This window comes from Pollicipes pollicipes, unplaced genomic scaffold (genome assembly GCF_011947565.3).
Source record: "Pollicipes pollicipes isolate AB1234 unplaced genomic scaffold, Ppol_2.1 Scaffold_2555;HRSCAF=2994_pilon_pilon_pilon, whole genome shotgun sequence".
In the NCBI taxonomy this organism is placed as follows: Eukaryota; Metazoa; Arthropoda; class Thecostraca; order Pollicipedomorpha; family Pollicipedidae; genus Pollicipes; species Pollicipes pollicipes.
Window position 1 is genome coordinate 6,184,201 of NW_023596136.1, and position 14,701 is coordinate 6,198,901.

Consider the following 14,701-nt stretch of genomic DNA (forward strand, 5'->3'; position numbering starts at 1 on the left):
AGAGAGAGAGAGAGAGAGAGAGAAGAAAGACATATACATATATGCACATGGCGCGCCCATTGCTAACTGCGGCGGCTACCAACTGGGATTAGTAAGTTTTAATCACTGCGTGGGATTGCCAGCCGGTTCTCTGGGATCGAGCTGCAATGAGCTGCCCACTATCGCACCGCCGGGCGCCTCTACCACGCGGTGCTGACCTGTTCGGTGGCGCCTTGCTCAGCGAGTTGACCTGCAGTAACGATCTCGACTGAACTTTCGCCGTTTGCAGGGCGTGGCCGTTCGCTGGACGTGCCTGAGAGCCCTCGTCCAATGCCGTGCCGTGTCAGTGCTGGCCGATAGTACACGTGTCGTACGGTCCGAGATCGGGTGCGGGTGCCTGGACAGATGCCCTATGCAGTTTCCGTCCGGCTGGACAATGCGCTGGATCCGGATGAGAATCATGAGTCAGTGGGGAAGTCGTATGGTGCTCCGGGCGATAGCGGATCTGGCAAGCCCGTGCTTAAAGAAAGTGCCCCACATTTATATAGGGTTCTGAACTGACATAGCCGTCTTGAAGACCTTTCGGTGCTGCTCACAATCCTGCCCTTCTTAAGACCTCATTCCCTTTAGGTTCTGAACTACACGCCCGTCAGAATGATGCAAGGTATGTCGGGAGGAGTATTTCAAGGTCATCTCGGCATTTACGACGTCATAATAACGCCAAATCCGTCCATTTAATAAACCATGCGGTGATCAAGGCCAAGGAAAATATAATTGTCGAGGTGCTTATATTTAAAATTCGTGAGCGCGATGTCCAGACATAACGGTCGTCAATTGGCCCTCAATCAATGCTGTGCAAGGCACGATAACATAATCAAGTCATAACACATTGCGGGGCATATTTACTCAACAGATAATTGTACTGTCTAGAGTAATCTTTTCCATTTAAAAGGCATACCGATAGTTCAAAGTTAGCTTGTTTCATCATATCTGATGCTTGCTTCAATATCTTCGAATGTGAAACATTCTCTTTAATACGTAAATCGGATTCAGGCATGCTGAACTGGGTCGTGAACACTTGAGAAGGATACATTGTTCTCAAGCGGTATGTTTATTTAGAAATAAGCTAGAAATTTAAACGCAAAATTTAAAAAAAAATTATTTCAATATTCCAAGGTGTCTCGATGAAACACCTTGGAAGGTTCATAGACATTTATGATTTTCTGGGGTTTTACAAAATGACTGCATCTAACTATCACGCAGTAGGGCTTCATGACGAAACATGATGTCGGTCTCTTCTTTAACAGCCGGACACTTTGAACGATACAGCATCTGGCCGACCAGGCAAGGTTCCTTCTCTCTTCCCAACGAGGGTCCGGCACACTGGACAAATATGGTCCGTCTCCCTGGCCAGGCGGGGTTCGTCTCCCTGTCCTGGTACAGTCCGTCTCCCTGGTCAGGTGGGGTTCGTTCTCCCTGTCCTGGTACAGTCCGTCTCCCTGGCCAGGTGACGTCCCTCTCCCTGTTCAAATGGTGCCCGTCTCCCTGTTCAGATGGAGTCCGTCTCTTCTGTCAGACGAGGTCCATCTCTCTGACCAAACGAGGTCCCTCTGTCTGGCCATGCGGGGTCGGTCTTTCTGGGCAAACGGCATCCGGCTCCCTGGATAGACGGGGTCCGGGTCCCTGACCATACTGGATCCAGCTTCGTGGCCAGATGGGAAGCGGCTCTCCTCTCAGACGAGGTACTTCTCCTTGTTCAAACGGGGTCCGCCTCACTGGCCATACGGGGTCCGTCTCCCTGGCAGGCGCGGTCCATCTCTGGTCAGACGAGGTCCGGCTGGGCCCCGTCTGAGCAGAGACGCTTTATTTAGGGAGCTGGACCCCATCTGACTAGGAACGGGATCCGGCTCTCAGAGACCGGACCACGTCTCGTCAGACGAGGTCCGGCCGTTCCCCGTCTGACCAGAGACGCCTCAGTGAGATAGCTGGACCCCATCTGACCAGGGACGGGGTCCGGCTCTCATCGGCCGGACCTCGTCTTGTCAGACGACGTCCGGCCGGACCCCGTCTGACCAGAGACGCCTCAATTAGAGAGCTGGACCGCATCTGAACAGGGACGGGGTCCGACTCTGCCATGAGACGGGGTCCTGCCCCCGTGAACGGAGCCGGTATCGACCCGGCGGCCGTGGCGTCACGGCGGAAGTCCGCCGGCCCTCATTAATTAGCGTCGGAGCGCCGCTGAGGGCGCGCGCCGCCCCTCCAGACGGCCGGCCCCGTCTGTTTACCGGCCCCCGGCGCCAGCTTGATTGACTGACGAGGGACCGCGAACGAACGCCGTGCTCGACGCACGCCGCTCTTTTCGTTATCGATGACGCGGCTCCGGGGGGCGCGCTGGCTTAGGAGGAATTTTCTTTGATGCGGGTGTGGTTTTTATGACGTGGAACTTTCCACTCATCGTCGCTGGGTGGTAAATGACGTCCGGGCGCGGGGCGTGATTGCCGGCGCGTGCCAGCCGTTCGCCCTCTGAGCTAGCTTCTGCTGTTAAAGGTGTGTTTAAATTGCGCCCCTGCGGTACGGATGGCGCCACGTGCGTATCGACCGGCGCCGCCCCCGGGTGCTGGCTCGCCTGCCACCAATATCGGATTCGCCAGTGGGACGCCAACGACCAATCAGCAGCGATTTACCGCTGTATCTCTTTCGGGCGCCTTTCGTTTGTCTTCAAAGCACTGTCTTTCTTGAAAGAATCTGTTGTTAAGATGTCGAGTATTGGAGCAGCGGCGGGATTCCATTCAATCTGGGGCAGTAAAAACACAATAAAATGGCATCAGCGGCTGTCGCAGGACGAGGAGGCTGTGGTCGGGATTTGGCTCTGTCATTGGCTCTATGTTGATATTACTTGGCGGCTCGTCTCCACCTGACTGGGTCATCCATGCCGTGCGAATAATCGAGGTTATTTTCACGAAACTAGTAGCTCAAGTGTCTTATATCTTGTAATACATGGGATGACACATCATTCGCACACGTGGACATCATGCAGTTTCTAGTTTGTTTCGGGGCTCAGGATTTCAAATAATAAAGCAGAGAGTAAATGAGCTTCATAGATTTGATCACATCTTTGCCAAACTCTGTTTAATACGGCTGCCGCTGACATCCATTCGTCCATCTCCCGCTGGTGGCCGTTCCAGTTCCGTCACTGCTGGGCGTCGCCAGTACCTTCCCGAATGTGCCCTGTTTCAGTCCGGCCGCTGCTGACAGCCACTCGCCGCGTGCCGTTTCAGTCCAACCACTTGCTGACAGCCACTCGCCGCGTGCCGTTTCAGTCCAACCACTGCTGACAGCCGCTCACCGCGTGCCGTTTCAGTCTAACCACTGCTGACAGCCTTTCGCCCCGTGCCGTCTCAGTCCAGTCGCTGCTAACAGCCGCTCGCCGCGTGCCGTTTCAGTCCAACCACTGCTGACAGTCGCTCGCCGCGTGCCGTTTCAGTCCAGCCACTGCTGACAGCCGTTTGCCGCGTATCGTTTCAGTCTAGCCGCTACTATCAGCCGCTCGGACGCGTGCCGTTTCAGTCTAGCCGCTGCTAACAGCTTCTCGCCGCGTGCCGTTTCAGTCCGGCTGCTGCGAACAGCCGCCCGCCGCGCGCCGTTTCAGTCTAGCCGCTGCTAACAGCCGCTCGCCGCGTGCCGTTTCAGTCCGGCCACTGCGTGTGCAGCTGGACGGCGAGAGCGGCGCGCTCTCGGTGGGTCGGCAGTACGAGTACGTGTGCAGCTCTTCAGGCTCTCGGCCGCCAGCCGTGCTCACGTGGTACCTGGACGGCGCGGCGCTGGTGAACGCCAGGCAGCATGTGAGTAGAGGCAGCCCGCCCCTCACTTCCACCCCGGGCGCCGGGCTGTCGAAGGTACAACGGCACGGTCCGTCCGAAGCTGAACCACACATGGTGGAGGGCTTGTCGCCCGCCGGCGTTTTGACGCACGTGCTTTGTGGTCCATCAAACGTTAATAGAACAACCGCGCCTCATTTTGGTATCTTAATGGTTCGGCGAAACTTCTAAGCTCTGCATACAAATAAGCTCATCAGAGGGTTCCTTTAAGACTTCTGGTGGAATGCCTCACTAACCGAAGTGGCTTGATTCTAGGGGTTGTGAGAATAACTCGGGAAACCCGTGCGATCCCATGATTATGAAGATTCACTCTTCGTTGGGCGGTTTAGACCAGCGGACCGGCACCCAATCAAAGCTGCCCGGCCCAGACCGGCCGTGACGTTTTCTGGTCCGATCCGGCCCTGACTTGTGACCCGGACCTGCCATGACCGCTGACCCGGCGCCGACCCTTGACCTCCGGCAGGTGTCACCGGATGGCGGCAGCAGCAGCAGCACTCTCCAGCTGCGGCCGAAGCTCGACGACCAGGGGAAGACCCTCAGCTGCCGGGCGCACAACCCGCGCATGACCGGCACCTCACCCATACAGGACGACAGACGGCTCAATATCCGCTGTGAGTGGCGAAGTCAGGGCTACGGCCAGTCCCCACGAGGTCGCGAGGTCGGTCTTAACCCACGGGCGTCAGGGGTAAACGAGGCGAGGAGGAGGGATACCGGCCACGCCCAGTGAGACAAGATACGCTCTTGAAGGCGGTGATAGGAACAGTCACTTCTCTCGGGAGTTATGGGTACAACCGCCTTCTACGGCGGTCAGGAGGAGGGGCACCTTTTGCTTTCCATGTGTAGGGGGCCGTTACGTACACGGGAAACCATCTGCTCTCTGCAAGACGTGATCTTTGTCTCAATGCCGCCGGTTACGAAAGGGAATGTCCGGCATTGTGTTGTCCCTTGCTTCCGAGGTCTGGCCTGTTAGTCTCCGCTGTGTTGTGGACCATTCAATTTGGCTTGGTCCATAAATTTGCTGCTGTACGTAATGTCCCCCGGTGATTAATTCACGGGGCCACGCATTCATCTGACCGACCCTAGAGAATGTCTTCACAAAAATACCTCCACGTGCTCTTTTGAAGTATCGATTCGAAGCAGCTCGTTTTCATGCGTCCGTCGCCGGATTCGCCTTTGCATTTGTGCAACGCAAATATTTGTATGCCCCGCCGTGAGTTGGAGCTGGTTAGCCCAAATTCTGCCGGCTGTCAAATAAGTTAGGCAGTCGTTTTTGTTTCGTTCCCTGTAATCGTGAACTAGAGCGCCTGAAATAATTAGCGAGAACCTGATTGGCGTAACACCAAGACCGCAAATACGAAACGGCCATCCTTGTCAAGAGTGTGGCTTTTAACAATGTTATCCGGAAATATGTTGATTTCATACGGTTGGTCGATATATTCTCGTTGATAGACTCAATAATAATATTGAGGGAACGAAATTAGTACGGTGTAAAAGCAAAAGCAGGCGTTCAACGGCGCCCTCCTAGACGAACCGTGTAGTGATCCCGGTATGTCCCTGGATGTTGGCCTGTTGACCGGCGATAATGCTTTATCTCCAGCTACATTGTAAGACGCGCATAAGTGTTCTCAGTTTGAATTCTGACCATAAACACACCACGCGCAACGCACTTGTCTCAGCTCCGCCAGCTCCCTGAGCCGATCGCGATGCTGCTAATGGGGCTTAATGCAGTCCCAAGAAGCTTACGCTCCCGCTGAAATGTCGAAATGCTGAAACATTGGAAGGCGGATTGGACCATCGCTTCCAAGTCTGAGACAGTCGCTCGCAGGCGTAAACACTCCCTCCCCGGGCAGCAGGCGCCGAGAGCTCGGTCCTTATCAGACGCCTTTCCATCTCACGCGACGAGGAATTTGGATGTTTTTGTGGATCGAAGCTGCAAATGCATCTCATCATCGAGTTGATGTTTCCACCTGGAGCCCATTGGTCTGGCAAGAAATGTCTGCGCTTTTTCTGATGGGATGGAAGCCGCGGTACGATGGCAGGCTTTGCGTCACAGTTAGCGTCACATATCGTCACATCGCATGACGCAACAGTCTAACCGTGTAGCATTGCATGGGGTCGAATGTGTCTTTGCCAAAAGCAATTACGGAATTATAGTGGCACAATTATCGATGGACAGTTGACAAATGACTCATTATCGCGCAGCTGGTCGTGTCTGACAGTGTGTGTCACGATCAGTGGCAATCGCTGTCCGCCTCCAGAAGGATTTAGTCTAATGCTCTGTGATGCCAAACCACGCCGCCTAAACTCCTCAGTGTTCGTGTGCGTCACGAATGCAGAAAAAGCCGTCGGTCGTTCCCAAGCGTCGGCCAGTGCAGCGCTGACGTCACCGGCTGATCGTTGATCACGTGTTCTCCAGTCCCGCCGACGACCACGCTGCGGCTGAGCCCCATGATAGGCGCCGACAACGTGCGCGAGGGTATGGGCGTGTACTTCGACTGCCTGGTGCACGCCAACCCGCCGGCCAGCCGCGTCGTCTGGCTCCACGAGGTAAGCCTTGCGCACCGGCGGCGTCGGCGCCGCGGCGCCCAGTAAACTGAACGCCGGGCGATGTGGACCCAGACAGACGCTCTCCTTAATAAGCAGCGGCTTGTTTAGAAACAGCGAAGATGCAGTTGCAGGGTCAGCTGGGTGTGCTCTAGTCCAGTGGGGACGCAGGTCCCTTTAGATGGGACCCGAACAGTTGAGATGGGCGTTTGCTACTTGGCTGTTAGAATGATCAAATCGAGCACATTTGTTTTCTGAGCGACGTATGAGTCACACCACAGCAATGCTGCTTAACTCTGTAATGCCGTTGGCTGTTGGATGATTGTGAAATATCCGCTGCAGGCTGTCAATCGACACGACTTGGAATCCATTAACTGAGACCCAAAGGAATTGCAACGTTGAATCGGAAGTCTTTTACAGATAAATGTTGGTTGTAATCAAGCTTTTACTGCTATTATGGACTACTGCATACATTTCAATTTCCAGGACATCACTTTAACCCCAACATCAGTTCACTGTTGGCGTTTCATCACAGTTTTAAATAACAACAAAAATCGCTGTTGGAATTACCTTACAGTTTCCAACACAGCTGTTGGAAATATTGTCATCTTCAACACTTCATAGTCCGCCTAAATCAGTATCTACGTACAATGAGCCTAGCCCTACAAGCATGAATTGTTATCTCGTTGTTTCCGGTGGCATCATGAGAATCCATATCTAGCTCGGCGCTGATTTCCCCAGAGTCTTGCACTGCTTCATCAGCTGCTTAGCTGCAGACAGTTGCATTCATCCCTCGTGGTCCACGCGGCCTTAGCGACCCCGGTTCTGCGCTTCAAGCTGACTGGGTCCGGAGTCTGGGGAGGAGATGAGAAGGAGGGGGGGGGGGGGGGGGGCACTGCTTCAGGTTACTGCCTGGCCCCAGGACCTGGAGACGGAGGGACAGGGGCACGCCCGCCTTCAGCACGCTGGCTGGGAAGCAAACGCTGGTCTGCTGGCTCCACGCTTGTGTCGCTCGGGCCAGACTGTATCCCAGCACGTAGTCAGATTAACTGATGAAGAAGTGAAGTCGTCTGAGCATGTCACTGATGCAGCCTCCCATCTCAAAATGTGAAACCCTGCTGACATTCTAGCTGTCAATGTTCCGTTTGGCAAACGTGACAGTTTTCGGTAAGAATCTTACCTGCTTTGTCTAACCTTTCTTGACTCTAAGTCGGATATTCTAGCTTGTTGAACTCAGAACCACATGCCAAGCATCCCTTGACTGCCCTGGCTTACCACATGATTCCACCTACCAAGAATGCGCTTACATCTGACCCCAATATCTTTTATGGAAATTTTCGACGAAAACATTTGGTCAGCTTCATTGGGTACCAAATCTGAATTGTTGATATTTCAGGCGTCTCGTATCAACCACATCATGAACTCCATCGGCTGTTTACATTATTCATGATTCTGTACCGAGACGAGCCAGTGACGTATCAAACAGAGTTTTATGCACTGTGTCTTGTACCGTGTCACTTACGGCTTTGGTGTTGTCAAACTCGACACAGCTGTGTTGTAGGGTTTGTGACATTACACTATGTGGTATAATGTAACACTAATATACATCGTATTGTCAATAATGTGTCAGACATTCCAGCCCATCCCCCTGTAATTGCGCCGAATTTGATGGTTGAGCCCTTTACCAGGCTGGTCGTCATGTAAACACATATTTCGTGAAGTCCCAAGCCCATTACAGCGTTCAGTGCTGCTGCGGGTACTGTACCGGCAATTATCTCGATGACTCAGCACGGATGAATGCCTAAGCTCTTCACGGGGTCAAGATGACTCAGCGGCTCCCTCCGCCATCGGGGGCTAGGGTAACCCTCCTCGCTTCACAGGGGGCGGAGGTGTCAATGGACCGTCGGGCGGGCGTTCTCGTCAGCTCCAGCAGCCTGGTGCTGCAGAACGTCTCTCGACTCGCGGCCGGCCCGTACCAGTGCCGCGCTGCCAACTCCGAGGGCGAGAGCACGAGCAACACGGTACTGCTGCGAGTCATGTGTGAGTACAGCCTGCACACGGTACTGCTGTGAGTCACCTGTGAGTAAAGCCTGCACACGGTGCTGCTGCGAATCATGTGTGAGTAAAGCCTGCACACGGTACTGCTGCGAATCATGTGTGAGAAAAGCCTGCACACGGGCCCGCTGCGAGTCATGTGTGAGTACAGCCTGCACACGGTACTGCTGCGAATCATGTGTGAGTAAAGCCTGCACACGGGCCCGCTGCGAGTCATGTGTGAGTACAGCCTGCACACGGGCCCGCTGCGAGTCATGTGTGAGTACAGGCTGCACACGGGCCCGCTGCGAGTCATGTGTGAGTACAGCCTGCACACGGTATTGCTGCCAGTCATGTGTGAGTACAGCCCACACACGACACTGCTGAGAGTCAAGTATGTTGGAAATGGGCGGGTACGTTTGCAAGCTGTAGCCAAAAAAGGTGATTAGAGCAACTGCATTCTAGGCTCAGGAAAATTAATTTCACGAGGACTGATCAGCCATTTTTTACTGACGACCGGCGTTACTGAAAAACAGACAAATTTATTTATCCAACCATTTAAAGTCGCGCACTAGCGCTCATTTGGAAATCACGCGCATCTGAATGAAATTTGGAAGCCCGGGCGGAATTGAGGAAATCGAACTGCGCACAGGCAGCGCCCCTGCAACACCCGTCGGACGCTGCAACGTCGCAATATTCACCAGCAGCAGGAGGACCATCTGTGCGAACGGGCGAACTAACATCTGCCATTGATGAAAGCATTCTCTAGGGAAGTCCGGCCGGCGATGGGAGCCCGGCCGACCGTGCCAATGCCGTTCGAGCGTCAGGGCCTGTTCCCGTTGCTGATAGGGGCTTCCAAGTTGTTATCGATCGCAGGCGTAACGCCAACTGTCTAGATAATCATATAATTAGTACCAGGAGGCCTGTCCGTCTTGTGGGAGAGAGAAGGAAAGTGGACGGGAAAAGGCGGCAGCCACTGAGAGGTGCGGGCATCGACACGTTGACCACAAGCAGCTGAGAACATTTCGACTCACCGGCATGGAGCAGGAATCGCCGGCCCTCAACCTCAAGCGCACACGATCAGCTGGTCTGGAAGCTCATTGCCGAGCAGCCACTCATCACCGGACTGATCGAATCGAATCTCCTGACCATAACGAGAGGCGCCCGCGATGCGCCACCGCACGTCGTTTAGCTCGGCATCGAACGTCCGGTTCAGCTGGCAGGAGTCAGGTGGCGGATCAGCGGTGAGGCGGGCCGGCCGCAGCACGGGCACCCGCAGACGGGTAGGCAGCGGTGGCGCCTTCCCAATTCTGCATGTGCGGGTGCCAGGTGTGCTGCGCACAGGACGCGTGCTGATGCACGTCAGGCATAATCACAGCGTTTTTGCCTTACTGGCAGCGAAAACCGCCCATGGAGAAAACGCTGGCTCATCTGAACGATTGGTCTGACAATCTAGATTATTTGCATCGTTTACGAGCTAAGGTTGCAGACGTTTGCGCTTAACGAGCGCACAGTGTGCTCGGCCCTGCATATGAACTGCTGATGACAAAAGTTGAGGTTCAAACAGCTGTATTTTAGCCGGGTGACGCAAATGAGTGCGGCAGAGAGAGCAGAAACAGAGTTTGCTCAGGTGCTGCAGACTATATGGTGGTGACGCATACCAGCAAGCTGTGTGAATATATATATATATATATATATATATATATATATATATATATACATACATATATATATATATATATATATATATATATATATATATATATATATATATATATATATGTGTGTGTGTGTGTGTGTGTGTGTGTGTGTGTGCAGTGAGTACAGCCTGCGCACGGGCCCGCTGCGAGTCATGTGTGAGTACATCCTGCACACGGTACTGCTGCCAGTCATGTGTTTGTACCGTGGCAGTATATATATATATATATATATATATATATATATATATATATATATATATATATATACCACAGCAGTGCCGTGGCAGTATATATATATATATATATATATATATATATGTGTATATATATCATATGAATGTAAAAATATCATGGTACATGTGACAACGCTCTCATGATCTTAATGTACCATCACTTCACCGACTTCTCATTTGCGACGCGTGCTGATCTCCGTTGATATTGTACAAATAAATCGTGAAATACCACTTAGGAGTGCCTGGCCCGTCGCCGATATAACTCCCTCGGTAACTAGCCCGCTGACTGCGGCTATAATGTGATGGCGCGTTGCCCGCTACCGAGAGAACGGCTCCAGCAACAGAAGCTGGCGATGACAGGGAGTTATCGATTCGGTGACGCTCAGTCGATGGCCCTCTCTGCATATATATGGCGTATCAGCGGCCCCGTTATGCTCCGCTCGAGACCGTCTCCTCCCGACGAGGCCCCGGGAAGCCCCGCCGATAGCCTGTGTAGCCTCCCGCCCGTCTTTAGACGACGGGGCTGTATGAGAGAGGTCAACGTTCGGCTAGTTTTTGCTTGCGGAAGTTTTAGTCTTCTAGCGCGGATAATAAATGCGTTTTGAGTACACCTTTCAGTTGCGCGCAGTTGAAAAGCACTAGATAGTTGTATTGTGCGTTGGGTTTGTTTGGGTTGTAAGCTGAGTTGGACTACTCCTCCCGACCTTCGTCAGGCATTCCGGTCCGTTCCAATTAGCCCTATAATCGGCACAATCGGCGAAACGTCGGCATAACGAGGACATCAGCCCGCGAAAGATCTGCAAGCGCATGTAATTACCTACCCGCGACAGGCAAAACATATTATTGCGCGTACCCCGCATTAATTTACTCAAGTTGGACTGCCTTTAGTATAGTTTCCAAACTACGCCTGCAATCACGTGAGGCAGCCTCTGACTGCTGATGTGACGGAGCATCATTACTATGTCAGACGGCGGCGGGCGATTTTTTGTAGCGCAAGACTGCTCCTGAAACGAGCACGTGTACAGCGTGCTGATCGCAACGTTGCGTGTTTTTATTGTCCAAACTGCTGGCATTGCATGCGAACGTTGTTGACTGCAGACGAAAACGGACCACATCTGGCGCTGGTTAGCCTCACTACGTTTACTGCGGTTGTCAAACTTTTGTGGCATAAAATGCTCTGTCTCCACAGCCTTTATTCTTTTGTTGACGAAATAGAAACGACGTTGGATTGTCTTAATCATCAAGTTTATCTAAATTTCCTTGTTTCGATGATACATACTATTTGCTGCATAGTTTTTATATTACCAAAGATCAGACCTCAATTGTTAGCTCACTGTACCGTAGCCAAGTACTTTATTCTCCCCGCATGCTATTTGATATTTTGCTTTAGGAACGCGTCGACTGCAGGCAATCATTTTACGTGTTTTTGCCTCCCCGTGTCTTAACATCAATGGGTTTTCGGCAGCTGTCACTCTTCCTTGGTAAGCTGCAAGGACTCTTGTCGGTTTTTTCCGTTCCCACAATGTTCAACGTTGAATATGCTGAATGATCTCCCAGATGTGGCCCGCGGGACTGGCCCCGATTTTTAACATTTTGCTGACTGGGCTGACGCCGATCTCTGACTCCGCTACAGTGCTTCTTTTCTGTCTTTCATCATCTTTGCTGTAACTTCCGTCGGACGAGGGGGCGGGATTGCTGCTGGACCAGAAGCGCGCCGTCGCCCACATGTGCCAGACACGGGACGCTGAAGCACAGAAGGTACCTGCCCCGGCCCTGCCCGGCGCGGCGTGACCCGCGGGCCGCCTGGTATCAGATACACCACAATACTCGACGCTGGCAGTACCGAGCACTTTGAAACCAACACCATTGCGGCACTCACCATCGTACAACCTGGGGCAGCATGTACCGGAAACAATCAGACACTCACGGCGCCAGCCCCTAGGTGTCGTGATACCACGGCACTCACCATCGTACGACCTAGGGCAGCATGTACCGGAAACACTCAGACACTCAAGGGCGCCAGCTCCTAGGTGTCGCGACACCATAGCACTTCCACACCCACTGGCCTAAAGTCTCAGAACATCGCAACACCACAGGCATTCCGATACTCACTGGTTACACGCCCCGGAGCGTGACAACACCACAGGCACTCCGACAATCACTGGTTACGCGCCCCGGAACATGACAACACCACAGGCACTCTGACACTCACTAGTTACGTGCACCGGAACATGACAGCACCACAGGCACTCCAACACTCACTGGTTACGCGTCCCGGAGCGTGACAACACGAAGGACACTCCGCCACTCAGGCGTGCGTGCCTCGGGCCGTCACAGCCCGGATGCACTCGGGCGCGCGGCGGCGGCGCACCCCGGGGCGCTATTGGGCCGTAATGGCCGACACGGCCCGGTCGGGCCAATGCCGCGCCATCTCTCAGGCGGCCCGCCAAGCGCACGCCGGGGCCACGTTGCGGCGAAATGAAACTCGACTCGGGGTGGAGGGCAGGCCGCGCGGCTGGACGCGAGTTGGCGCGCACCGATCCGACACACCGCGTGTGGAAGTGGTGAAGCTTCGTAATCGCGGCGACACTACTATCCTTGAGTGGTTTGCCATATCGAATGCAGGCATGGGTAGGCGTAAATCTTTCTTGCGAGAATTTGAAACACCGCTGCACGCTGTGCAATGTTACAAAAGTGTCGGTTCGTGGTATGTTGTGGAGGAGTTCATTTGCGGGGCGCAAGGTTCGCCTTGTGTCCGAACATGCCCGATACCTTTCCCGTCACCAGCTGCTTACCAGAAGAGGTTCAAACGGCGTCAGATATGCCCGAGTCTCTTTGCAATTGCTTAAAACATTGGCATCGAAATCATACAATAATATGCTATTTTGTGATACTATATATGCCTTCTTTCATGCTGTACTTCTAAAAACAGCTTACATGTGCTTACAACAGCTTAAATATGGCAGTTTATATGTCATTCCAAATGTCATGTTTCTTCGACAAGCCTGGTGAACGTTAAGTTTTTTCTGCATCCAGCCATTAATACACGAAAGGGGTGCATGTATAATACAGGCATTCAGGGCAGAATTGTAAAATTCATCAGCTCAATTTTTCACAGTAAAGAGAGACCCCAGCGCTGGGGAGCAAGAGAAGCTGCCGGAAGCAGGAGCTTCCAGGAAGCGGTTGTTATGGGGATACATGGTCGCCATGGATGCGAATTCTCCTTGTGAAGGAAACAGCGTACTAAGTTTCAATAACCTCAATAAGCCACCTGTAACACAGATGTTGCCAATCCGACAGTACAGTTGAGGTTTAACCGGCCCTGTCCTTTCCGCCACTCCGGTACAGCTCCTCCAGTCCGCTGAACGTTGCTGGTCCGTCCGCCTGGCTGCTGCTGCTGAGCGGGTCCTCAGTATTCAGTTCTCCAGTCCGCTGAACGTTGCTGGTCAGTCCACCTGGCTGCTGCCGCCGAGCAGGTCCTCAATCTTCAGTCCTCCAGTCCGTCGGACGCTACTGGTCAGTTCGCCTGGCTGCTGCCGCTGAGCGGGAGCATGGCCCACCAGTTCTCCTGGCGCTGCCGCCGTCCGATGGCGCTGAGCCAGCTGCCGGCGCATCGGACAGGATGCCGGCCAGGCCGATGCGGCCGACGTTACTGAGCCAGTTGCCGGCGCATCGGACAGGATGCCAGCCAGGCCGATACGGCCGACGGTACTGAGCCAGTTGCCGGCGCATCGGACGGGATGCCAGCTAAGCCGGTACGGCCGGCGGTACTGAGCCAGCTCCCGGCGCACCGGACAGGATGCCAGCCAGGCCGATACGGTTGACGGTATTTAGAGCAGCATCCGGAGATCACGGGATCCGTGACGGGTCGTCGTCCGAAGCCGAGCCGTTGATTTGATCGCGCCTGTCCTGGCGAGATTGGATAATTGCGCCGATCTCATAGTTCGCTTTAGGGTTCATGAAACCTGATTGAAACAATTATGAGAAATAGTATGGTCTTATATAATCGTTCTGGAGACAGACAACGAAGAACAGGTTCTGTACCAAATACATCTGGATGCACGGATTTCTGGCGATCTACTAAAAGCTAAACATCCTCTGTGTATGAGTGTGAGTATGCATCCAAAGCTCTCTCTCTCTCTCTCTCTCTGTTTCTCTGTGTCTCTCTCTCTCTCTCTCTCTCTCTCTCTCTCTCTCTCTCTCTCTCTCTCTCTCTCTCTCTCTCTCTCTCTCTCTCTCCTCTCTCTCTCTCTCTCTCCTCTCTCTCTCTCTCTCTCTCTCTCTCTCTCTCTCCCTCTCCTCTCTCGCCTCTCTCCCTCCTCTCCTTCTCTCT

General features: G+C 53.3%; 1 protein-coding gene across 1 annotated transcript in view; it reads left to right on the forward strand.

Moving 5' to 3' along the window:
• The window catches only part of LOC119110402 (hemicentin-1), a gene marked incomplete at its 3' end in the record, with an annotated part of 48,488 nt that extends 40,047 nt beyond the window's left edge, over nt 1-8,441 (forward strand). The window contains 4 exon segments of the mRNA XM_037234219.1: nt 3,670-3,821; nt 4,321-4,468; nt 6,274-6,404; nt 8,282-8,441. Coding sequence (XP_037090114.1) covers nt 3,670-3,821; nt 4,321-4,468; nt 6,274-6,404; nt 8,282-8,441 — 591 coding nt within the window.
• Between the last annotated feature and the right edge of the window lie 6,260 nt (nt 8,442-14,701).